Genomic DNA, 26,609 nt, shown 5'->3' with positions numbered 1-26,609 from the left:
GCAGAGAGGGAAAATCTGCATTTGGAGTTTCCGAACAAGGACATGCTCCTCCATTACAGTGTCTACCCAAGGCAATGGCAGAAACATGAAGCCACAGAAAACTCTGATTAACATTTTACATTCCCCTTTAACCAAAGGCAGCCTCGGCAAGAAAATTGAGACAGAGAGCTGAAAGAGATGACAAAAAGTTAAAATGATAAGTAGGAAGAGGATTCTGCAACAAGGGAAAGCATGGTTTCCTGGCTAACAAATATCTTGGTCACAAATTACAGGAAAACACAGAGCAGAGACCTTGGAAAGGGTCAGTGATACCCTGCGGGGAAGGCCAAAGGCTATCTCTACCTCTACCTCTGAAGGCTGAGTGTAAAACACGGTCAGCCCAGAGGCAGTGATGCTCTAGTAGCAAACAGCAGAGAAGCAGGATTTCTCTGGCTCACAGGAGACCTCCAAGCGTCAAATGATAGATGTGGAATGGGTGCTAGGCTTGGGACATCATCATTTTGCAACTATCATGGTAAAGATTGAAGTGCATTCTAAATCCAAGGAAAATTCTGATGAAGAGCAGAATGTTTACGTGGTCTTTATGTGTCTCCCCACTGACCACTTATTAGTTGTATGAGAGAAAAAAACCCCAGTAATTATACAGGGGGAAATCAGGCAACACCTTGACCAGCTGACCAAAAATTAGCATCACCTGTGCTGTCCATCTAAGAACACATAATAATCTCAATTTAATCCAAAGAAGTATCAGAAAAACACAAAATAAGAATGTTTAAAAGTATCACTTTAAAAATACCCATGTCAGAGACAAGGGCTGTGGGAATGTGCCATAGTCTGGATGTGCCCTCCCCCTAACCCCAACTCCCATGTTAAATTTTAACAGCTAAGGTGAAGGGGGGGGGGTGCCACTGGGAAGAAATCAGATCCTGAGGGTGGAGCCTCAAGAACAGGATCACAGTCCTTGTGTTAGAGACCCCAGGGAACTCCCGGGGAAGCCAGCTTTCCAGCAGCCCCTGGAAGGGAGCTCGCACCAGACACCAGGCCAGTCCTGACCCCAGGAGCTCAGGAAATTTGTAGCAGAAGCTTCTTCCAAACTGTCCAGAACTAAACTGTCTAGGAGCCAAACTCCTAGAGCCTTCTGCCTCCAGGTCAATCTCACCTTTTAGAAACACACTAACAAACTGCTGAAAAGGAAACAGAAACATCTGAAGAAGCCTGAGTGCAAATGACTCAGAAAGTGCCAGCAGTGACTGCCAGTTACCCCCGCCTCATTGTAATGTGAAAATCACCCTCTGAATATTCATCCCCAGCTTGGCTCTGTTTTCATTACTCCCCACCATCTCCCTGTTCCTACAAATACAGTGACCCCGTGAGGCCACCCTGCCGCTGGAGTAGTCTCTGTCTCTAACTCACCACTTGGGTTGGAGAACTGTGGGAACTACTCTCTTGTTTATAAGCCCAGGGTCTATGTCGTTTTCTTTTCTTCTTTTCTTTTTTTCTTTTTTTTGTATTTCTATATACTTGTAATGAGCAATCTAAAGGAATTTTTTATTTATTTTTCCCCTTTTTAATTTTTTTAGCTTTAAATTGTCCACACAAGTTTATTTTTTTTAGAATTATAAATTTATTTTTTATTGGTGTTCAATTTGCCAATATATAGAAACACCCAGTGCTCATCTCATCAAGTGTCCCCCTCAGTGCCCATCACCCAGTCACCCCCACCCCCCGCCCTCCTCCCCTTCCACCACCCCTAGTTCGTTTCCCAGAGTTAGGAGTCTTCATGTTCTGCCTCCGTTTCTGATATTTCCCAACATTTCTTCTCCCTTCCCTTATATTCCCTTTCACTATTATTTATATTCCCCAAATGAATGAGAACATACAATGTTTGTCCTTCTCCGACTGACTTACTTCACTCAGCATAATACCCTCTAGTTCCATCCACGTGGAAGCAAATGGTGGGTATTTGTCATTTCTAATGGCTGAGGAATATTCCATTGTGTACATAAACCACATCTTCTTTATCCATTCATCTTTCAATGGGCACCAAGGCCACTTCCACAGTTTGGTTATTGTGGACATTGCTGCTATAAACATCCGGGTGCAGGTGTCCCAGCGTTTCACTACATCTGTATCTTTGGGGTAAATCCCCAACAATGCAACTGCTGGGTCGTAGGGCAGGTCTATTTTTAACTCTTTGAGGAACCTCCACACATGGCCCAATGTTTCAGCTTGAAAGACCTTACACAGACATGACAACAAAAGACAACCTCTGACCCGACACTAGATCCTGTACTACAGGGGTCAGGGTTAACCTAACAAAACTGAAAGACCACCAACAGGTTAAGGTTTTGTATCACCGGGTGTCATCAAGTTACTAAGTGTGCCACAGTCAGGCAGACCGGGAAGCTGGGTCTTCAGGAAGAAAAGCCCAGACTTTTGGCTTTCGTACATTTCTGTGGTGTAAGTAACTCCCACCACAGCTGATCTGAAGCTATCAAAAGTTTAACAAGAAGCCAGCAAAATTCTGAACACTCAACAATCAATCAACTCTGGTGCCTGCTCTTCGGATCACACTGACCAACTATGGATATGGCATCCCCCTCGGGTGTTCAGAAAATAACTGTGTACACATTCATATCCATCCACGGCACACTGAGTGAGCAAGTATGCAAAGAGTACACGTAGAATCAAACATAAACAACAGGTGAATATGGGTATAGTGTATCCAGGTGTCCCTGCCACTGTTTTCACTTTTGTAACTCATGTATTAGAAACTATTTTCTAGGGGCACCTGGGTGGCTCAGTGGTTGAGCATCTGCCTTTGGCTCAGGGCATGATCCCAGGGTCCTGGGATTGAGTCCCGCACCAGGCTCCCTGTGGGAAGCTTGCTTTTCCTTCTGCTTATGTCTCTGCCTCTTTGTGTCTCTCATGAATAAATAAATAAAATCTTAAAAAAATTTATTCATGAGAGACAGAGAGAGGTAGAGACACAGGCAGAGGGAGAAGCAGGCTCCATGCAGGGAGCCCGATGTGGGACCAATCCCAGGTCTCCAGGATCACGCCCTGGACTGAAGGCGGCTTTAAACCACTGAGTTACCTAGGCTGCCCAATAAACAAAATCTAAAAAAAAAAAAAAAAAAAAATCTTTAAAAAATCATTTTCCAATAAAAATATCTTTTTTTTATGCTCTAAATGTAAGTTTGAAACAACCAAAAAATATTCAAAAAATGTAAAGGCAGGGGATCCCCCTGGGTGGCTCAGTGGTTTGGCGCCTGCCTTTGGCCCAGGGCTTGATCCTGGAGTCCTGGAATCGAGTCCCATGTTGGGCTGCCTGTGTCTCTGACTCTCTCTCTCTCTCTCTGTGTCTCTCATGAATAAATAAATCAAATCTTAAGAAAAAAAAATGGAAAGGCCAATTTCTAAATACATGGATTAACTAACACTAACCTGTACAATATTTCTGACGTTTCAAAAAGTCAAACTTCAAGAACTAGAAGTGAAATGAGTCATAGTTCTTTAAGTAACAGAGTTCTGTGAAAGAAAGACGGGGTTTATGCATGTTTGAAAGCTCCAGTGCACTAAGGTAATTGTTCACTGATGGTTAGTTATAGGCTCTAAATCAAGGTGACAAGCTTAAACGGAGGGAGGAAACACAACATGTCACTGCAATCCAACCAGCATGACAGACCCTAACCCTGGCCCGGCACACACCCAGTAGGAGGCAGGCAGGAGGGTGACATAGCTGACCACACACAGGATTTTTAAGGGCACCCTGGTGTCCAGGGTTTGGAGCAGAGGAAAGAGCACTGGGCAGGAAGAAGCAGGTCACGTCCACTCCAGAACAGCACGGGCTCACCTTGATCCTCTGGTGTTGCCAAAGCCACGTGCAGCAGGAACAAAATGAATTCTGACTTCAATTTGGAGGGAAATCATTAAGAAGTGAATTGGTAACAGACCCTTCATATCACGCAATAATGTCTCCTCTGTTGAGGTCCTGGATAACTTTAAGAGTGTAATAGGGTCGTGATACGTTCCAGCATCCCTGGCATTGTATTTCATCACCCGTGCCCTGCTCTGTGGTGTGTCTACCTGAATAAGGCCCTTGGTGGGTCTCCCAGCATGGAACTTTGGAAACACTGAAGGGATCTCAGGACAGGTGCCAGTCTAGCAACCGTGGCCAGCCCCTTGTGGAACTTGAGATCTGGAGGCCCCATCAGTAGAACATGGGCCCAGATCAGAGGCTCCACCTGCCCTGCTCATAAAAGATGCTCCTGCCAACCCACGCTGTACTACTCTCCGTGTGGAGTCCAGGAATGTGGTTTGCCAAGAATGACAGGCCACTTCCAGGCAGGGGGGCAACGTATGGGGCCTGCATACCCACTGCTCAGGTCTGCAGGTCACCAGTCGGACCCTGATGACCTGCACCACCCATCTGTGTCACGGGCTCCACACTCCACTCTTAGTAGGCATGGCTGGAAGAGGGCTATGTGGCCTTCTGGCACAGCCCCCAGCACCAGTGCCCTTGCTGCAAAGGGGACTCAGGGTGTGGGGCGAGGGGCATGAGGGCCCTATGCACCCAAGACAAAAGCGACAGCCCCAATGCAAGACAAAGGCATGTGATGGCTCAGGATGGCAAGGAGGCTGGGTGGGGTACGTACCCGGCACTTGAGCTCATACTCCTTTAGGACCTCTGCAAACCGCTCCTCCTGGGCCAGGAGTTCTATGCTCTGTGGCTCCAGCTAAAAGTCAAACCCGCACAGGAAAATGACAGACAGAACCTCAGACCAGGTAGAATGTGTGCTATCACCCTTCATGCTCCTTCCACTGGGCTCAGCACCTCCAGGTATAGCCTTCCACCCCTCCTCCTCCTCCCTCCTCTCGTTTAAAAGATCTCAAGGCGAAAGGATGCTCTGAATTTATAGAGGGTGGTCCTACTCCGAACTGGAGCTTGGGGTGCATTCCTTCCTGCCTTGGCTGCCTGGGATGCTCCCTGCCTGGACCTCTCCATGCTCACCTATCCTCTGTGCCCCTCGCCACTGAGAACCCATCACTGGGGTCTGTGCAGCTGGCACTGGCTGGCCTTGGCCCCATCACTACAAGATCAGCAGGCATGGTGGCACTAGAGCATACCAGCACCCCCGCACTGGCATAAAGAGGAAGAAAACAGAACGGAAGGCACCCTGATGATTTGCTCTGCATTCTGGAATTGTAAAATTTAGAAAACAACATATTCACTCACCTATGTAATCTTTTTCAGGTCCCTGACACCTTTTACCCCGTGCCCAGAGACTAAGAATCAGCAGAAGGACTTGCCTTGTCCTTCAACACAAAGTCCAGGTCATTCTGCAGTTTCAAGACTAGCTTCTCTGATTCTGAAAGCTTTTCCACAACTTCAACAATCTCCTTCTGTAATCGACTGTTTTCCTACAAGACACAAACCAGCAGTTTTCTGGGCTTTGGGAGTGGAGGACAGAGCTGGGGGCAGCCGGTCTCCCCTCTGGGTCAGAGACTTATTCCCAGCAGCACTCATACGCAAGGAAGAAACTCCTGCCAATGCAGCCTGACTGGTGCTCACTGCCCTGGCACCTGCAGGGGAGGCTGTGCTGGGGACCAACCTGCGGAGCGCCTCACTAGTGCTGGTCACTTCCCCCAGCGCACCTTCTTTTCCTGCCCTGAACGCTCAGGAAGTCCATGAGTAACACAAGAAGAGGCTGGGGGCAATCCTTTCTGAGCCACTGTCTAAATGAGGGATTTGAAACGGCACAGAGCTCAGATGTCCCCTGGAGGAGGAAGGCAGTGCCCAGAGACACAGGAAACCAGTGAGAAGAGCAGTGAGGACACAGGGCAAGGACTCGGCTTCTCCCCCAGGGAGGCAAGAAACAGGCAGATGTGGAAAGAATCTGCAGGCTCCATGTTAGAAGCAGAGGAGGAAGGCAGGAGCACAGGAGGAATTGGGGGACACCTCACTGGATGGAACCAAATGTAGGGTGGCTGGGGGTCGCAGGACACTCACCAAAGCCCAAAAACCCTGTGAGCTTCAGGCTACACAGTCAGGACTCCAGCAGGCTGGGATGTAAGCTTTGGTCTTTTGCTGACCTCACAGATGCTCTGGTCTCCGGGGGTTGGGGGCAGGGGCACAGCAAAGCCCCAAACACCTATTTGGGGCTGACCATCCCTGACCACTGTCCCCTTGAGCCAGAGCAGAGAATAGGAGCCCCACGGGTCTTGACCTGCCCTGCTGCCCCCATGACCAGAGAGAAGGAAGGGGCAATGCCTCTGGTGGAAAAGCCAGAGACGTTTCTGCTTTGGCTGAGAAGTGTGCTATCTCTGTGACTGCAGCAAACACTTCTTGGTTGGAAATCCCAGGCATTTTCTGACCATGGAAATGTAAACTTAAGGTTTCTAGAAGGTATTCAGTCCCTGACTAGGAAAATGTGGGGTCTGGGAGGATGAACCCTTAGGCAACCTCATCTCTGTCATTCAGTGTAGAACAGCCTGGGGAGACACTGCTCCCCACCTACCTTCTGGGCCAGGGTCAGCTTTTCCCGGAGGCTGGCCTCCTCGGCCTGCAGGCGCTCCAGGTCCTTCTCCAGCACAGCTCTCTGCCGGCAGGTCTGCTCCCAGAACAGCTCCCGTTCCCTCTCCACCTCGGACCTCAGGAGGCTCAACCTTTCCCGGTACCCATGCTCCAGGTGCCTGTGAGGCACACATTGAACATGCCATGTTGGGTTGCAAGGGGCCCCCCAGACCCACACTGACCCCCACCTCTCCAGGGACATCTCCTGGACAACACGGCCTTTCTTCCCTGGAACCTTCCTGCCCATGGCAGTTGGCTACACTGTCTGGGACTCAATTGTTCCTGCTGGACATATGGGGTCACTGAACCTCAGCTAAACAGCACAGGGGCCCTCCTTTAAATTCCCCCTACCCTGGGCCTGACAGTGGGCACCCCCACTGTCCAGGGCCGGGGGAGGTGACAAGGGAAGCCAGTAGGTCCTGGAGCCTCTGGAGTGAGCTAGCCAATGCTCTCTGGGGGTAGACCTCTCTGATGCCCTCTGCCTTCCGGCTACCTCCACACCAGGACAGCCATCAAATGCCCCAGGTAACCAAATGTGCACCAAAGCAAGCCTCTTGTGCAGGACACAGGCAACATAAAACCTATGGACAGTGCTCCCAAAGCCATCAGAGGAGAAGGTAGGAGGCATTCCCCCCACCCTCAGTTTCTTCCTTACTCTTTTGTAAGAACCATTTATATCAGCAGAAAAAAGTGCCAAATCTTAGTTTTATCACTGAAACAGATACTTAGCAGGATTTCTCAAACCAAGTCTCTCTAGTATGAAGATGGGCACAACTCTTGCTTCATTCAGCAGAGGGCTTGGCAATGTTAATAATTCAGCAGAGAACACTGGGGGCTCATCCCCCAGCCCCCTCCACACAATCTGGACTTTCCCATCTCAGAACTTCAAGGAAAGAACACCCGGCAGGAAAGGAGATAGAGAAAGGACAGCTGTTACTTAGGGGAAAACAGTCAGATGAATCTAGCTAATGTAACACTCCACAAACCTTGGGGTAGTTTTGAAAACACCTATTTGGGGCAGCCCCGGTGGCACAGCGGTTTGGCGCCGCCTACAGCCTGGGGTGTGATCCTGGAGACCTGGGATCGAGTCCCACATCGGGCTCCCTGCATGGAGCCTGCCTGCTTCTCCCTCTGCCTCTCTCTCTGTGTTTATGAATAAATAAATAAAATCTTAAAAAAAAAAAACAACACCTATTTGTATCACTCCATTCTTTAAAAACTTTCAAAATATCCAACAAAAGGAAAATGGAGGGAAGCCTTGGGGGCTCAGGGGTTGAGCGTCTGCCTTCGACTCGGGATGATCCTGAAGTCCTGGGATCCAGTCACATCAGGTTCCCTGCATGGAGCCTGCTTCTCCCTCTGCTTGTGTGTCTGCCTCTCTGTGTCTCTCATGAATACATAAATAAAATCTTAAAAAAAAAAAAAAGGAAAATGGATAAATAAAATGTGGCAGACGCACATAATGGGATGCTCTGCAAGTCATCACAAAAGCATATGTGCTACAATACACAATACAATGCAAAATAATACAATTATTTTCCAAATAATTATGTGCATGGAAAAAAAAAGTGAAGGACATAAAAACATCAGAAGTGATAACATCTGGGTGAAATTTCTGCTTTTATTTTTATTTTTACTTGTATTTTCCACAATGAACTGGTATCACTTATTACTCTTGTAATAAGAAAAACCTAATACAGCCATAAAAGCTATTTCTAGAAACTCCTGCTAATGCTCCATTACTCATGGGGCCTTCGTGTCTCCCTTGGCCAGATTCTCAGACCAAGATAAGCCTTTCAAGTTTGTGATTCTCTGACCCCAAGAAAGACATCATAAAATTCTTCCCATGTGCTTGGGAGAGAATCAAGCATAACATGCCGTGACTGAAGCAAATCAATTCTGTTACCTAAATTGGTTATCTAAAACCAACTTACATTTAGCTCTCAGACACAGTTCCTTAAAAAGGAGTTTTCTCCCTTGAGCCAAGGGCTGGTAGGTAGGTGGCAGTGCAGGGCCAACAGGAAGATCGTCTGGGACTCAGGCAGCTCCAGGTCTAGAGGCCTGTGTGGGCCCTCTAACCCCAGGGTCCCAATGAGGCTGCCACCCACAGTCTTAGAGGCACCACAATCAGTGTGGCTCCTGCTCAGGTAGGATCCCAAGCCTGCGAAGTCAGTGGTGAGTCTAACAGACCCACGCTGTTGGGAGAGCCACGAGGAGGCAGGGGAAGCACCGAGAAAGGAAACAATGTGCTAGCAACCACTCTGTTGGCTTCTTCCAAGGTTCCTTCAGTTCCTAATTTTTAATCATAGTCTCACTCTGTGGAAACCCATGCTGACTCTGTTTTGTGAGGTCAGGGAATCAAGGAGACCATATCAAGTGAGCAAAATCATACACGGATAGCTTCAAGAGCCAACAGATGAAACACTCTAGCTCCACCAGCAGGAACTGGCTCAGCAAGAAGAGGTCAATGGGGAGGCTTGTTGCTGGATGCTACCAGGGAATCAGCTGAATGCAGACTGTGGATTGCTGACAGGAGCAGAAATAAGTTATTTTGTAACTAAATGCTCCTCTGTGATCAACATCATCCATGTTCCACACTGAGATAAGGGTGGCTCAGCACATCCACACAAAAGTCAAGGTGTCAGGGCCGGTCTTCCCACCCTAGGCACCATGGCCTTACCAACACCTCCATACAGTTTGACCCTGTTTGTTTATTTCCTCAGGTTTGACTGGAAACATATTTTTTACAGATTTTATATATTTGACAGGGAGAGCTCACAAGCGAGCACAAGCAGGGAGAGGGGCAGGGGGAGGGGAAGGGGGAAAAGCTGGCTCCCCGCTGAGGCCTGAGCTGAAGGTAAATGCTCAACCAACTGAGCCACCCAGGCGCCTGAGATCGGAAATATTCTTGAAAATTAATGTTTTGGTTTCCTGAATATTACCATTATTCCATGAGAGTCTTTCATACAGGAATAGTGGAAGTGAGTACATACGTGTGCACTCACACAGCCACACACACTCTCACTCTTTCACACTAGGCCCCCTGACGCCATTTCTTGCATACTTCTTCTCCACACCAGGCAGAGGGAGGTGTAGACTTCCGCTGCTGAGCAGACCAGGATCTCAGCCTGCTGCATCTGACCTTTCCCAGTCACCACCAGTAAGGAAAGGGCATCTCAGGCCTTTGGGATTCCAGAGGCCTGTAGACTCAGATATGTAGCTCTATTTGGCCCAGAGCCTGTGCCCCCATAGACCAATAGGGACAGCCAATACCTTCCCTTGAAACCTCTAGTACACGGGTCCTATGAGAGGGTGAGCCAGTGGGGCCCTGGGGTGCTGACCTAGCACAGCGGGATGTGCCTCCAGGTGACCCCAGCTTGGGAAGGCGACAAGCTCTCTACCCTGCAGAGTTCCTCCTGCCTAATGTTTCGTCTTCTTACACTCTCAATACATAGCATACCAGGGCCTTATGCTCTCAGAGGCAGCATGAGATAAGGAGAGGACACCTGGCTTCAAATTTTGGGCCACGCTGGTTGTGTGACTATGGGCAAGCTACTGTACTGCTGCCAAGCTTGTTTCTTTAGCTGAAAAATTAGGCTAAATAGCCAAGTATTTGCGTAAAACCACAGTTGGTAAGTCAGGATGCCTGGCACATAATAGGGGCACTGCCACTCAACAGTCTCACAGGCTGGATAGAAGCTCCTGCCTAAGGGCCGACTAGCTCTGCAACCCCCAGACCTCTGGCTGCTTCATGAAGGGCCCGGCATCCCTGGTGAACATGGCTCTTAGGCTTCAATGTCACTGCTTAGGTCGACACAATCAACAGGCTCTATGTAGCCATGAAACCCTCCATCCCCTGTGGCCGTGCTGCAGACCCGTGGAGCCCCAGGAAAGCTGGCTGCACCCTGGGGTGCCTCCAGTCCCTCCCACGGTGAGTCACGAGGTCCTGCGGTGAGGGCTTTGTAACTATAACCACGACAGTCCCCACACAGGGCAGGAGCAAGGCTTTCTTGGGATGGTGCTCAGAAACCTGCAGTAAGGCAGATGGAGCAGGGAAAAGGTCCCCGTGAAGGCCTTTCCACTGCCCAGGGCCATGCAAGAGGGGACTTCATGTACCGCAGGCCACAATACCCACAAACTGCTGGCAGGGCTGGTGCAAGAGACATGTTAGCTTCACGTGCCACAACCACACACGACAGTGAGAGGAACATTCGGAGGCACAGGAATGAGACGGCCTGTTACAAGCTCAGTCCTCTGCCCACTGAAACCATGTATACTACCTGGAGTATTGCTTCTCTTGCTCACACATTTTGCGGAGGTCCCACATGGCTAACCTGCAGGCATGACAGGTGCACACATACTGACTGGCGCCCTCTTGTGCAAAGGATGGCCTGTCACCATTCCCATTTCACAGATGAGGAACCTCAAGGGCTCCGTCCACCCAAGATCACAGGAGGGCTGGTGAGGGAGGACGAGGAGGGAAGGCTGGAGCCTCCCTGTGCCCCTGCCACTGCTACTACCAAGAGCTGAGTAGAGCACACTGGACTTTCCACAGTGCACACCTTTTGCTATCTTTGAGGGGATACTCCAGGTGACAAAAGTTTCCAGAAAGTGAAGAACCAGGTGAGCTCTGTGAGGGAAGCCTAACATAGAGTGTTCCCCACAATGGGATGGAAAGCCTCTCTGCACGCCCCAGCCTAGGAGGTCCTCGGGGGCCAGATTTCTTCACATTTGGCTAATAAGCCAGAGGGGTAGGTTCTGTGTCCATAAAAGGTCAGACCCCTCCCTCTGATGTCCAGCCACCAGCCCGACCAATGGAGCAGCCCATTCCCCAGGGCTCTGCTTGGCCCATCATACCTCACGAAGGCACTGCCTGCAGTGGACCGGCACACACAGAGCTGGATGCTCCCGCACATGTCCCCGCATCACAGAGAGCATAGCTACTTGTTTAAATGCACCCCTCCCCCTTCTTTCAAGGAGGGACATCCCCAGACGTGCTCCTTCTAGACTTCTACTGGCTCAGGTGAAGCAGGAGGGCCTCGGCTCCACCAAGTTCATGACCCCAGCCTTGGCTAGAAGCAGCCCTGCACCCACCGCCACCTCCCTTAGCCAAGGCTGGGGAATTACTGCCCAGCTGCCAAGGAGCTGCAACTATGGGCTTGGGTACGACCCTAGGACCTACTGGATTTTCTTCTCTGTGAGCTGCTCTAGGGCAGAGTGACAGTCATCCATCTCTTGCACAAACTCCAGGTTCCTCTTCTCAGCTCTCTCCAGGTCCTGCCTCGCCTTGTCTCGCTCTCTTGCCATCTGCTCCACTTGCCCCCTGTCACAGGAAGGAGACAGGGTCAGATGGGGACACCTGCCCCGTGTCTGCATGAATGATAAAAGGGGCTGCATTAACTGGGTGCCATGCTCTGACCTCACTGCCACCAGCAGCTATCTCCTAAAGATGATTTCCAGAATTACCATGCCCCTTTTACAGATGCACATACGACAGAGAAGCTACATGACCTGCCAAGGAAGGTTTCCAGAAAGTTTCTGAACCAAGAAGTCTGAAACAGTGTGCCAGACTTCCAGATGGCCCAGAACAAGTGAGAATTTATCCATGCCCCTTCCTGTCTCCTCTCCCAGGAATCTCTAGCACCTAATCTGGGACTGGATACCTGAAGGGGAGAAGGCTGGCCACCCATATCCTGCCTGGTCATCCCCCACTACCTGCAGCCTGGCATCTAGGTGAGTCACCCAGAGCAGGCCCCACCGAGGCTCTGCACACAGCCCCAGCACCTACTATTCTGGTGACCATTTCTCCCCCTGAAGGAGACAGAGCTTATCTCCTTCCATCCTCCCAAGACACAGTCTTTCTGGGGTCCTATTTGCTGAGCTGCCTCTGGTCAGAAGGCTTAGCCATCATGATTTCTTTCCTGTAGCTTTGGAACATCAATAAACACAAAAATGATCTTTACGCTCATCTGCTGAGCAGATAGATGACCCAAGTACTCAGTACTTGAAAGCCGAACCCAACTAAAATGGTCTGCATTCTCAGCACCCTGTCACTTTGCTCTTGGGGGTCACATTGAGGAACATTTTCTTCTGCTCTCCTGCCAGTTGCCCCAGCCCACGAGCCCTCAACATGCTCTTGGAGCACACCCCTGCCACTTGGAGGATTTCTGCCTCTGCACCCAAGAGCCCCAGTGTCAGCAAGATGTGTCAGGTCCAAATGCCCGCTGGGAACCTTGCTAAAGGGGCTAAGGGAAGACCCTGATATCAGTTTGTAAGCTTCTCACCAAATATAAAGACAAGCCAGTAACTCTGAAATTCTGTGGCTGTAAAAGCCCAAACCACAGCTACTGAACAGGCCACTGGGTCCTGAAACCCCACTCAAACCACACACATGGGGATGTCATTCCAGGCCCAGGGAACACTCTGCTCTTTCCCTGTCCCCACAAAAGTGCCCACCAAAAGAATAGCCAGTGGCAAAGGTGGTGTCAAACCCCTGCCCCCAGGGCAGGGTTCCCCTCCTGGCAGCCTGGCCAGCTGTACCCACCCCCCTACCCAACCACCCTGGGCTCTTACTGGCGGAAGCTCAGCTCCTGGCGGTAGCAGGCCAGGGCCGCCTGCTGAGTGGCACCACCAACCATCATAAGCTCATTCTCAAGGGCCCAGGTCAGCTCCAAGAGGTTCACCTTCTCGTCCACACTGAAGTCAAGACTCTGGAAACAACAAAGCCCATCAGGCAGGAAAGGATGTGTGACTTCTCCAAACACTTCCTGGCTTTCCTAAGAATCGGCAAGGCCCAGACCCATATTGTCCTGTAGGCAGCACCTGCCCTCTGTCTGCCCCTGCTCATGGGATTCTGGCCTTACCTCCCCGATCATCCCTGACAAGGCAAAGTTCTCCCCCCACCCCTCACCAGGGTGGATGTGGCCCAGGAGGGACTGAGACCCTCTTCCTGGAAAAGGAATTGACACAGAAGGGGCACGTTCCAGGCAGAGGACATCAAGGGAACTGATGGGAGGCCCGGGAAGAGGCCTTTCTCCCTGTGAAGCAAGACTGTACAGAGCCTGCTGGCCTTGGCTGCTGCATGAGAAGACCTGACCAGAGGTCAGTGTCACTGAGAAGGGAGCAGAGGACAGATGGAAGAGCCCTGGTGATACCCCTGGGACACCTGCTCCCGAGTGCCTGCCCCAGTGAGCCCCTATGTCCCCTCTGCTTAAACCATTTAGAGTTGAGTTTTTATCATTTCAAATTAATAGAATCTCTGTGAAATATGTGTACAGATGGGTGGAAAAACAATCCAACAGATGAGCCACAGCCCAGCACTGCACAGAACACAGCGTTCTTGTCCCCTCAGGGTTTTGAAAATAAGAGAATAGAACAATTTATATGTATTATACCACAGTGACAATAAACCAGGTAGACCCCTCCGCTCAGCTGACAGTAACAAACACTTTGCTACATTTGCTTTTCTAGTGCTGAGTGTTCTTGACCTCTGCTTCTTTCCATGATGTCAAAAAAATCAACACTTAGGCTCCAGTCCAGAGGCAGGCAGGACACACATCAGGGCTCGCAGAGAAAAGCCACAGCATTCCCAGCTCACATGTGGGAATGAGGCCTGCTCCCTTCTAGAACTTATAAAATGGAGACTCAAATTCCCACGGCTCCCCCACGTCCCAGAGCACTTCTGAAGAGACAGGACATTAGGGTGAAGGTCTGGAGGGACTGGGAAGCTCAAGCTGTTTCTCCACAAGTACTGACGGCTCAGCAGTCATGGCACCAGCCAGAGGGCACATACAACAGGTCACAGTAGCAGCTTCCTGATCAAGAAAGGAGTCCTCAGGGCAGCCCGGGTGACTCAGCGGTTTAGCACCGCCTTCAGCCCAGGGCCTGATCCTGGAGACCCGGGATCGAGTCCCATGTCAGGCTCCCCGCATGGAGCCTGCTTCTCCCTCTGCCTGTGTCTCTGCCTCTCTCTCTCCCTCTCTATGTGTCTGTCATGAATAAATAAATAAAATCTTTAAAAAAAAAAAAAAGAAAGAAAGAAAAAGAAAGGAGTCCTCAAAACTACATGGCTTGGGCAGGAGCCTGCTTCCAGCCAGCTCCATGCCCCTTGCCTCTTGGCATCCACATCCAGGTATTCCCCTTCTACACCCAGCAGGGCCAATCTGGGTGACCCCACAGGACACCAAGGAGGTGACAGCACATGCCTTCCGAGGCTGGGGCTTGGAAGACATGACCTCCTCCCCGCTCTCTCTTAGGCCCCGCTGATCAATGAGTGCTCTAGGGAAGCCACTGCCCAAACATCCCTAGGAAAGGGCCATGCGCAAGACATGGTGGCCTCCTGCTACAGTGAGCATCAGCCTGCTGACTTGAAGTTCAGCCCGCCAGACCCTCACAATACATGTGCCAAACCTAGGGGGAAACCCTGGGCTAGAATCACCTACTACACAGTTCCCAAATTCCTGACCCACAGAAGCTGCTCCAGCGGGAATGCTCAGTGTGCTTAAAGGTATAATTCAGTTGGTGATTTGTTGAGGAGGGACAGACAACCAATCCCAGGCCTCTTCACAGAGCGTTCTCAAGGGCCTACATAAAGAAGCCCCCTGAAATGGCCAGGAGTCGTCTTGAGAAGCTGGGATTGGATGCGACCGTGTCCAGGCTGAGGGCTCACCCAGCTGGGTGCTTCCTTCTCCAGAGAAAGGCCTTTCCTTTTCAGGCACAGTGTGCTTGGTGCTCCTGCTGGGGCAGTGGCCTGTGGTCCTGATCACCAAGGTAATATGACAAAGCCTATCAGGAGTCAAAACATGTAACTTCAGGAATCTAGCCTATGAAGAAACACCAACACAGGAGCAGATGTGATGTAAGTATATATTTTAAATGCCAATATTTAGAACAGAAAAAATTTACATGTAAAGCTGAAATATCTAAAAATACATTTCTGTGTAGGGAAGGGCTCCCAGAACTGCCACTAAACCGTCAGGTTGCCACCCTGAAGAATGGGAGTAAAAAGGGGCAGGCTTTTATTCTTTTATATTTTCCTATACAGTTCACACTTTTTTTTTCTACAACACAAAGTGAACTTTGGAGATGAAGCAGATCAGTCCAGCTCACCGCATGCACTTCCAGCAGTGTGTTCTTCCCTAACCCTTGATCGGCCCCCGTGCATACCTGCCTAGGCCACCCTGGAGCAAGCTCCTTCCAAAGCATAAGGGTCTGGCCATGTGTCCCTGGGCCCGTGTCCCTGGGAGGTTAGACGGGCCCTGCATGAAGACAGCCTTGTGGGCCGGCCCAGCAAAGAGCATGCAGAAACTTGGGAGGAGGCAGCAGGACAGGGTGGCCCTCCATGGCCCTGAGCGCACGTTGGAGAGAGGATGTGGGCAGGTCAGGCTTATGCAGGGAGAGGAACAGCTCGGCCAGGCCAGCAGGTGGCTCTGATAAAATCCAGGTTCCCTGTGGAGCTTGGCCTCAACAACATGGAAACACTCAGACTACTGGGATGGTGACATCCAGTATCTCCATCACAAGGAAAGCAATTTCTTGCCCTTCTCTGGGACTGACCTCCCTCCTTCAGGCACACAGAACATCTCTAAGGCTAGCAGTGCACTGAGGGAAATGTCTACTATGCCAAAACCTACTTTCAGATGGATTTGCTTCAGACTGTTCTACCTCTTATTTATGATCTTAAGTTAAAATCTCCTATATTTTAATAGCAAGAAATAAAGAAGAAACAGGCCTTTCCTTCATGGGGTTCTCCGCAGAGAGCACAGGCCCTGTGTGCCTGGGATTCTCTGTCCAGCCTCTGAGAGGGAGGGCAGAGGGCCCCACGGTTCCCCACCACCCCAAGCTGCCTGGACACTCCCCCAGGGGCCACTGCGAGTGACCAGTTCCAGACCTGCAAGATCTCCCTGCCGTTCTGAATCCCCTCCTGGGCCCACAGAGCAATGAGCTGCTCGGGAAATGCACAGCCAGTGCCGTCATCAATGCTGCCTAAGAGGCGCAGGCCTGAGCACACGGACACCAGGGACGATGTTGTGGTCGTTTGGCAGCCGCCCTCCTCCAGGACCTGTGTGAGGGGAAAGCAAAGATGCCTGTGAGCCCGTGGGCCTCTTGTTCATGCCTCAGATTTTCCGGCTGTCTGGTTGAGGCCTGAGAAGAACAGCTCACACAGTGACCGTCGGCCCCTTGCCCACATCCTCATGGCTTCACCAGTGACGTGGTGGTCTGAACCCAGGCCTCCAGACACCTGGCCTGAGGCCTGCTTTCCTACCGTCCACAGAGGCCTTGCCAAGGAACACATCCTAGCACCCGTGTGGCCCAACTGGTCAGCACAAGCTGCTTAGTGGGAGACATGAAGGGGTCTTAAACTCTCTCCCCTGATTCGGAAATGGTGTGCACCTGGCTTCTCAAAGGAAGAGCTGGGGAAGGCGCATGCCAGCGCTAGGAAATCCAGCCTGGGGAAAGAAATCCAAGATGGGCTTGAAAAGAAGAGGTGGAATGGCCCAGTCATGCATCTCCCCAGCCTTCAGAGATGCATCTCACAGCTGACAAAATTGGAGAGTTTTATTTTTTTAAAGATTTATTTTAATTTTTTAAAAAAGATTTTATTTATTTATTTGAGAGACAGTGAGCAAGAGAGAGAGCATGAGTCGGGGGAGGAGCAGAGAGAGAAGCAGGCTCCCCGCTGATCAGGGAGTTTGATGTGGGGCTGGATGCCAGGACCCTGAGATCGTGACCTGAGCCGAAGGCAGACACTTAACTGACTGAGCCACCCATGTGTCTCTATTTGTTTTAAAGAGAAACGGGGTGGGGGGCACACAGAGGGAGAGGCAGAGAGAAAAGCAGACTCCCCATTCAGCACAGAGCCCACGAGGGGCTGGATCTCACAACCCTGAGATCCAGACCTGAGCTGAAATAAAGAGTCAGATGCTCAACCAAATGACCCAACTAGGTGCCCCAGAATTGGGGAGTTAAGATGGGGGAAGAAAATCTCTTGGGCTTAGGGGCTATAAGAATCTGTCGAGCAAAACTGTTTTCTGCCCCAGGGAGCACAAGCAGTTGTTGTCTGGGGCGACAGGAATGAGGAGCAGCAGCCCCTTCTTTCTGGTCACCAGAGTTCCCATCACACTCCAGGGTTCCCCTCCTTGCTGGCCTCTTCTCAACTCTCCTCTTGCTATTTCCGAACATTCCAAGCTTGTCTCATTGCCTGAAACATTTTCCTCCCACACGTCCATAGCTGTGCTTTCCAGGGCTCTGCTCTAACAGCCCCTCCTAGCCCACCATATCCTCTCCACACACTCACATCCTCAGCAGCGCTCACAGGACCATAAGCCCTCATCTGTTCTCAGCTGTGTCTCTCCATAAACACTCAGGAATTGGGTGCTCACTAAGGCATCCTAGGTACTTTACAGCTCTACAAAGTAGGCATTTGATCCTGTTTACAAAAAGGGAGAGGGCAGCTCAAGACTGGCTGGCAACGTGGCGGCTGTGTGGAGAAGCTCAGATACCCAAATGCACCCTGACCATCCTTGTCTCCCTCACCCGTTTCCTTCATGAGGACTGTGAGCTCAAGAACAGGTGTGTCATGGCGACCTAGCAGGAGAAGGTGGGAGCTAGGCCACACACCTGAGGGCCAGCACCACCATGCCATGCCGGAGTCCACACATGGATGCAATGTCCTCTGCCCACAGCCGTGTTGGCTCAGGGCGCTTCCCAAGCAGCACCTCTGACTAAAGATGGGTGCTGCCCGGCCTCATTGCTGCGTCCCATGGCTCAGAGCCCTGTTCAGCTGTGCATCCTCAGCGGGACTCAGGTACAGGGGCACCTCCACTATAGAAGAGGCACAATCCTTCTACTGGTGCCAAGCATGACTTGTTTGGGACTTCATCATGGCCTCTGACCTTATGTGGCCTGACACCTTCCTTTAACATTCCTAGTTTCCTCTCTGTCCATGCTCATCAGGTTCAGATTCAGAGACTGGACTCTCAGATCACCCAGCCTAGCAGAGAACAATGTTCCCAGTCCTGCACCACTATCCACAAACTACGCCATCAGCCATGTCAGCAGAAAAGCATCGGCAAGATTCCCCCAGAGAATGGTGCCCTGTGGTGGAAAACAGAGGTTCTTCTGTCCCGGCATGGAGAAAAAACAAATGCGATCACAATTAAATAACTGCCTAAAATCTGCACTGCTCCATCTGCAGAGACCTGGTATTTGTACAAGAGAGAAAACTGAGGAATACAGGACAGGGAAAGCACAGGGTGAGGAGGACCTGGAGAACCACTCCTAGGGAAGGTACAGAGTGTTTTCACAGCACCACAGCGAGGATGAAAGCAGCCTCTCCTGCACTAGGATAGGCCATGAGGAGACAACCGAGAAACTGCATGTAATCCTCATAAAATCCCTATGAGGTAGGAGCCCATCTTATAGATGAAGAGTCTGAGGCCCAGAGAAGGCAAGTAACTCAATCAGGGGCACACACCTGGGGAGGGGCAGTGTCAGATCAGCCCCAGACCTGTGTGGTTCTAGAATCTAAGCCACGTGCACTCATATGTGTGCACACCCCCACCGATGTCCAGGTCTGTGCAGATGCTGAAGGCCACTGCTACTGCTGTGGTTCAAGGCCTGATCATCCCACTTTACCTGGTAATGAGACCAGGACATGCTTGGTTTGCTGAGGGTGGAAGATCCTGGAAGTGAAGTAGGCCCATGATTGAACAGGCCAAGCTGGAATTCCTCGAGACTCACTCGGCCGTCTCCATCTTGATCCAGTTTGTTAAACAGATCTTCCAGTTCCTAGACAAAAGCCACCACACCTGTCCTGAGGCCACAGATGTTCTCCCCAAGCAGGGCAGTCTGTTCACCCTTACCAAATTCAAACGGTCTGGGACACCCCTGACCTCCCCCAGCTGCAGCCTATGACCTCTACATGCCTGCTCAGTTTTCACTCCACTGTAAACAGGTGCCACCTGCACTTCTCAATTCCACAAACATCCATTCAGAGTCTACCTGCCAGGAACTTGGTGGATGGTAGGAGGAAGACACAAATATAGAAGGTGCCCTTGGCCCTCAGTGGTTCAGGTACTACTAGCAAGGACAGCAGGCTAAAGGGGATTTTAGTAGGGTAAGGGGGAGCTTCCCCATCATCACTGCCCCCCAACTCTCCTTGGCCCCCACAGGAGGAAGGAAGGGGTGAATACAGCCACTGGGGAGTGCAGCCTGCCTCGGAGAGCAGGGTATCTGGGCTGGGCGCACAAACTGGGCAACTCTAGGTGGGGGAAGGGTCACGGTGAAGATGCTCAGACACCGGTGGGAAGGCTACTCGTGATCCGTGTGGGTGCAGCCCTTAGCAGCAGCACTGGGAGTTAGGAAAGGACTACTACACACCAGAAAGCGGCACAACCACATCAGTGTCTGTTTTTGTTTTTTTGTTTTTTTTTCCACATCAGTGTCTGAAGGGTGAAGGGACTCTCCAGACCCAACACCAGCCTGACCCCACAAAGAGCCCATCCTTGAATGTGGTCTGCCTTGGCCCCTCTCACCTCCTTCTCCAGGCCCTGGAGCCCAATGCTCTGGCAAACAATGGCCAGCTCCTGCTCGTTGAGGTGGCCGCTACTGCCAACGCCCAGCTCTTCCCATATGCCCCGGACCCGGCTCTCGGGCGTGTCCAAAGAGAGGCTGCTGGGCTTGTGGAGGCACTCGAAGACCTCGGAACCCCAAGCTGGCAGCTGGCCTGAAGCAGGGAGAGTGACAGGTAAATCCCATGCTCCAGGTGGAAGCAGCTGGGGGAACACAACAATGCTGGCAATTCACTCTGAAATCAGATGGACACACTTGAGTAGCAAAGCATCAAAGGTGGAATCTAGGTGACGGGTACACGGTGTTCACAGTGTGATTCTTTCATCTTCATTCTATGTTTACAACTTTTCATAGTAAAATGTCAGTGCAGGGGAATCTCTGGTCCACATGGGGAAAAGCTTTTTCTGAAGGGAACTTCCTAAAGTCAGACCACAGAAAGCATGTATGAGGGCTGCATTATTTGTATTTACCCAAAAAACCCCAACAACAAAAAGACTAGTTTTTAAAAAATCAATTTCTAGAAACTTGTTTCTGAGCTTTGCCAGAGAACGTGTGGACATTGGGGGTATCCATGAAAAGCCATCCATGGATGTGCCACACTTCAAGCCAAACCTCCCCTCCATGGCCAGTCCATACTGGCCTGTGTGCTCACCAACAACACTGTATTGGGTTGAAGATCCCTTCTTTGAGGTCTCTTCTAGCTTCAAGTGTCTGAAATTTCTAAGTAAAAACATAAAAGCACCTCTAATGCTAGGGTTTATTTCTCAGGGATGGCGGGGGAGGTAAATAAATCCTCTGAAGTGTGATGTGAGTTTCAGGCACTACCCTCAGTTCTAATCCAGTGGGAAGGTTTCCGTTCAAGGCGAGAAAGAACCTGTGGGCAAAGACCCAAACCTGCCACAAAACCTTCTCGGAGAGTCCTTCCTTTCTCGCCCTAGATTTAGACATTGAGGCCACAGTAGTTAAGATGCAATGGCGTGGGGAGCACTTGGCTGGCTCAGTGGTTAAGCGTCTGCCTTCAGCTCAGGTCATTATCCAGAAGCCCTGGGATCGAGTCCCACATCAGGCTCCCCGCAGGAAGCCTGCTTCTCCCTCTGCCTATGTTTCTGCTTCTGTGGGTCTCTCATGAATAAATAAAATCTTTAAAAAAATAATGGTTTTTTTTTTCTGTTTTTTTTGTTTTGTTTTTTTAAAGATGCAATTGCGTGGCTGCTCTTCATGCTCCATGTGCTTCATCCAGCAGCCCAAGTGGGCACTCAGGTCAGTGCCCCTGATAGCCACTGAGGTAAACAATGATCGATGGCCCTTGTCTTGACTACAATCTAAAGCATGCTCAAGTGCCGACTACTGATTTTTTACTGCAGCAGAAATTCAAGGTCAATTCTGGTCTCTCCCTCCAAGTCAAGTGTTCTGTACTTGTTGTGCTGTGACACACTCACTGTAGGAGGCATCATTAAAAGCCCCTCAGACTCACATGTGGGCACACCAGGATCTGCTTATATACACCTGCTGCTGCCTTCTGGTTGCTCTTGCGAGGCTTCCAAGGGTCAGGACCATGTTGGGCATTTCATCTAGGCAGGGCTGCTGACAGTTGCCGAGACTGCTTGCACACAGCAGGAAGAGGATGTGCCCAGGCCTGGCACACCAAGCCAAGGCCCTGCCTGCCTGGGGTCACACTGGTCCTTACAGACCATGAGAACCATACAGCCATCCTGATCACTTGGCCAGGGCCCTCTGTCCAAGAGCCTGACCTCAGGAGATGCTACAGATCAAGTGACCACCTCCCAGCTGGAACTACTTCTGGAACAGGGACCCACCAGAGACACCACCCACACCACATGCTTCTCGGGAAATTGCACATGGCTGGCTCACTGACCATGACCCAGTTCCCTGAACTTCAAAACACTGGTCAAAGGTAAGGAAGGAGCACCAACCATGAAGCTGTGGCTTTACCTCGTGCTTCAAACAACTCATTCTGAGGTTCTTTAGCACTTTCAGCTTCTTCGTCTGACTTGAGACTCTGGGAAAAAGAAAAGAGAAAAATGAATTCCCCAGATTATGTGGCAGTGACTAGAGAGCTCCAAGAACAGACAGCAGGGTATTTTTGGGACTGGGTAGGGACTGAGGAAGAGGAACAACAGTGGGTAAGATGCAGCTCGAGGGAAAGCCCACACCTGCAGGTGGCCTCTGCACCCCAGCTGAGGGCCCTAGCATAGAGCTGCTCCCTCTCACAGACCAAACACCACGGTATAGAAACAGGGACATGTGGGGACGCCTGGGTGGCTCAGTGGTTGAGTATCTGCCTTCGACTCAGGAAATGATCCCAGGGTCCCAGGATTGAGCCCCGCATCAGGCTCCCCATGGGGAGTCTGCTTTTCCCTCTGCCTCTGCTTCTCTTTTTATGTCTGGCATGAATAAATTTTAAAAACCTTAAAAAACAAACAAACAAACAGGGACATGTGAGGCTCCTCCACATAAACTAAGTCATCAGTAGTTCACACAAAAACACAATCCAGCACTTGTACCCTAATAGGAGAGAAAAAGACTTCCCAGTCAACATCTCTTTGTGACGCTGGCTTTAGACACCAGCACTGGAGACGAGTGGCTGTGGAGCACAGTCAACCTTCCATCACACGACATCATCTTGACTCAACTTAATGATCCTCACCTCTCTGCACCCCGTCCCTTACCAGTTCAGAAAACAGCTGGATGGACAGTGGTTTTCTCCATCCCTCCAAGAGCTCCAGAGACAGCATGCATAGCAAGCAGCTGCCACCTCAGGGCCCTTTGCCAGCTGTACCCTGCAGAGGGCAGGCCACCAAGAAACACTTGACTCAAGCAAAAACCTCGTGTTTTTGTGGTCATGTCAGCCAACTACAAAGTCAAAGTCTGCTTCTGACAGAAGCTGCGTATTCCATGACTGATTCTGGAAGGAATGCCAAGTTGACCAAGACTCAGTGCCCTTCATAGCCAGTACTGAAGTGAGAATAGAATCTGGGAGTGGTGCTACATCCCATTTTTCTAATGCATTCAGCCCAAATGACAACCCTAAAAACAGCATTTTTCCCATGTTGTAGTTCCAGGGATCAAAGATGGTTTTAATAAGCAAAACAGTACTACAGAGACAGTGCAGAGTCCTCAGATCTCCATCTCTGAGGACCAAAGTTAAAGAGGATAAAAAAGTGAACACCTGGGGTTTGTCATCTAGACATAGAGCATCCCTGAACAAAGGGACTCTAGGATATAACCAAATGTTGAACATACACAGATTAATGTGAGAGGCCCAGAGCTGTCCTATTGAAAAGAAGTCCCCATGACAAAGTCCTACCTGACAAAGTAGACATCACAGAGAGAGCAGGAACCTTCTGGAATGCCTGGAAACTAGGTCTAAGGAATCCATGGTTAACTTGAAAACTGTGGATCTGCCCCATGGATATTTCCTGACGTAAAGGCTGTCAGGCTCCAGCAGCCCGTCTCTGGGGTCAGTCTCAGCAGCAGTGAACAACTGAGGACACAGAGGCCTGATATCCTCCCCCAAGGCCCCAGGAGCTGTCTGGCACATCTTCGCCAAATTCTAAGTGTGTGGGCCTTGGTATGTTCTAAGTATTCAAGGCAAGTGGGACTGCGGGCTTGGTACTTCCCAACTCCTAACCTTGCAGGGGCATCTTCCCTTTCCCTCACTCCCATGAAACCATGAAACCAGTCTTCTCGCCGTGCTGGGGGAAAGCTGATGGTGGTAAGCAGGGGAGGGAAAGAAACAAGTGATTTGGGCACAAATTCTCCACTGCCCCAATGTCTGAAGGAGTACACCCACTGGCCAGAATTTCCCTGCAGATAATCAGACCCAGAGATACTTTAGAACAAAATGTCATTCCCCAAAGTGTACCCATGCTTCTGGTGACTTGAGATGCCCAGGAATGCCCACCTGCCCCTTACATCCTCTTGTAGTCATGTCACAACGACGAAGCAAAACGGTGACCTGGAGTCAGAAAGGGGAACCTGACCCACCTCCACACTTTCCAGGGATGCAGAGCGACGGAGCGGGCCTCTCCTGCTGGTCCAGGGCTGCTGTTCTGGTAAACATTTGACTCCTGTTGCAGAGCCACATGGCTTGGGCTCGGGCCGGCTCCAGCGACCATACCACTTACAGCCGCTCACATACTTTGGCGGGACAGCACGAGAAGTGGCTGGAAAGAAAATGGGAGGTTTGGTGGGGAGGTCCGAGCATGCTGTGGCAACTTGTTTCAAGATGCAGAGTGCGCCTCTTACAAATGCACACAGAGAATGTCTGGAAGAACACAGAGAACAGTTACCAGTGGTCAATCTCTTCTTCCTAATCCTCAGGGGACTGAGAAACCCAGGCTGGGAGACAGGGACTTTCTACTCTAAATCTATGTGCCATTCAAATTTTTTTCAGCATATTTAGTTTTGGTTTAGGTAATAAAAGACTACTACTAATACAAAAAGACTAGTTTATATTATAAAAGACTAATATTAATAGATTTTAATGCAAAGAAAAAATCCTCCAATAATCCAGCAACATACTGCTCTAGAGAACAGAAGGTCACTTCCCATCCTGCTCACTTCAGGACCCCATCTGGACAGGATGTCAGGGCAGTTTGGGCGTGGACCTCAGACACAGTCCAGGAGGCTCAAACTTGGCAGGTCTGAAGTCTGGGGCAGAGAGGCAGGTATGGGTTTTAGTCCGGGATTCACAAGAATCCCTTAAACCTTAACAGCCCCGTGTACTTCCTTCTTCCCTCCTTACCTATCCACTCCTGGACAGAGCCCACAGGGACCTCTCAGGTAGAGAAGAAATGACATTGTCTCTGTGCGCAATGTGGGTGGGTGGGAGAGAGCCTGGGGAGAGCCTTGTGGGCAGAGGCCAGGACAGGACACAGGTTCAGAGGCAAATAACCAGAATGGGCAGCTTGGAGAGAAAGGCATAGGGTCCAATGAAGCAAGGCCAGTCTGGGGAAATTGAGAGGCACCGCACTGAGGGGAACCATGCTCCGTCAGGCTGAGTACCACATCATTCCTTTCTTCCCTGCCCCAAACGGTCAGGCCATAGCCCCTGCCCTTGGAACCATAACAGAGGAGGAGGCCGGGTTCAGCTTGGCCAACTGGAAGCACAGTAATGCCAGTGACAGACAGACACTGGGGTCAATGGAGGAGTACGCCAAGTTCCACATGGATGTACAGACGGTGACGGCTGACAACATGCAGGGTGAATATAGCCCTTTTCTCACCTCACTGGGACACTCAGAGGTAATCATGGGCACTATACCGATCTCCCTGGGGCAACAGGCATGGGATGTGCTCTAGAGGAGAGCAAAGTGTCCAAGTCAGCAGATGGAAAACAGGACAACCTGTAAGCACACCCAGCAGCATTCAGAAGAGGAAAGTACAAACACAGCAAAAGGCTCCCACCAGACAGCTGCCAAAGGGCAAGTGAGGCCCAGTGAGTACAGGCTCTGATCTGAGCATGCTTTCTGCTTACAGAGAGGCTGCAGGCCAGAGAATGTGGGTGGGGGAAGAATCTTCCTTCCACCTAGAGGTGCTTTAGGAAGAGGGAAAGGCCTATCAGGCAGGAAGTGGGAAGCCAGCAAGCATTTAGGAAACCAAGTACTGAAAACTCAGAGGGGCTCTGATGGCCTTAAGCTGGCAGGAGGGAGGAGTCTCAGGCCACACATCCGGCCATTTAATTAAGGAAAGCTTTGAAATCCAAAAGAAAAGAAAAAGCCAAAGAAAATTAAAAAGAATACAATTGGTGGGGAAAAAAACACAATTCCTGGAATAGCTCCTTGTCTCTTTGGAAGCTCTTGTCTCAGTGCATGTCCACAGATCCAGTTTTAAGTGTAGAAGTTCCATGCATTCTCTAGCATGGAGGGGGCATGTACAGTGTCAGCCGCCACCACCTTTCCATTCCTGTACACAATCACGGGCCACATTCCCAAATCCTGTGTTACTAAAGGTCAGTGGTGCTCTTCATTTGTTGAAGAAGAAAAGTGTCAGACAAAGCAACAGTGAATGCCCCAAGGGTCCTGTAAATGGTTCCCACCCCTGGTATGCTCCTCCCACAGCAGGGCTCTCTGCCCTATACCCAGATACTCTGCAACCTGCAGCAGCCAGTGGAAGGAGCGGGTTCTAACAGGGGCTTGGGGCTTACAACTGGAAAATTGTGACTCAAATTGGTCATCACTTACTAGCTGTGGGATCTTGGACAAATAAATCCCTTCACACATCAGGCCTCAGTTCCTCATCTAAATAATGGGTATGATATAACGCCACAGATGGCTGGGAGATTGGCACATTGAAGACAATCAATGTGAGCTCTCATCCTTTTCACTTTTCCACTCCTCTGCCTCAAGCCCTCCCACAGTTATCCCAGTCATCGTCACACACCTGCTCCAGAACAAGATCTGCGTGGCAAGAGCCTGCTGTGGGGCTGAGGGAAGGA

The 26,609-nt window shown here is 50.5% G+C and overlaps 1 protein-coding gene across 7 annotated transcripts in view; it reads right to left on the bottom strand.

The window, feature by feature from the left end:
• NINL (ninein like) overlaps positions 1-26,609 on the bottom strand; it is a 138,094-nt gene that overhangs the window by 39,473 nt on the left and 72,012 nt on the right. For 5 of the 7 annotated variants that reach the window (XR_012015245.1, XM_072793586.1, XM_072793590.1 and 2 more), the window contains 10 exons: positions 24,158-24,336; positions 22,103-22,169; positions 20,113-20,303; positions 19,214-19,366; positions 16,467-16,637; positions 13,151-13,287; positions 11,760-11,900; positions 6,522-6,696; positions 5,314-5,424; positions 4,659-4,739 (listed from right to left, as the gene is read on the bottom strand). Coding sequence is in view for 6 of the 7 variants with exons in the window: in XM_072793586.1 (XP_072649687.1) it covers positions 4,659-4,739; positions 5,314-5,424; positions 6,522-6,696; positions 11,760-11,900; positions 13,151-13,287; positions 16,467-16,637; positions 19,214-19,366; positions 20,113-20,303; positions 22,103-22,169; positions 24,158-24,336 (1,406 nt within the window). In the remaining variant the exon portion in view is untranslated. The remainder of the gene's footprint in view (positions 1-4,658; positions 4,740-5,313; positions 5,425-6,521; positions 6,697-11,759; positions 11,901-13,150; positions 13,288-16,466; positions 16,638-19,213; positions 19,367-20,112; positions 20,304-22,102; positions 22,170-24,157; positions 24,337-26,609) is intronic. The other 2 variants (XM_072793591.1, XM_072793592.1) reach the window with 2 other exon arrangements.

This window comes from Canis lupus, chromosome 22 (genome assembly GCF_048164855.1).
Source record: "Canis lupus baileyi chromosome 22, mCanLup2.hap1, whole genome shotgun sequence".
NCBI classification, from domain to species: Eukaryota; Metazoa; Chordata; class Mammalia; order Carnivora; family Canidae; genus Canis; species Canis lupus.
Note: the sequence above shows the minus strand (reverse complement) of the source record. Positions and strands in the feature narration are given on the sequence as shown.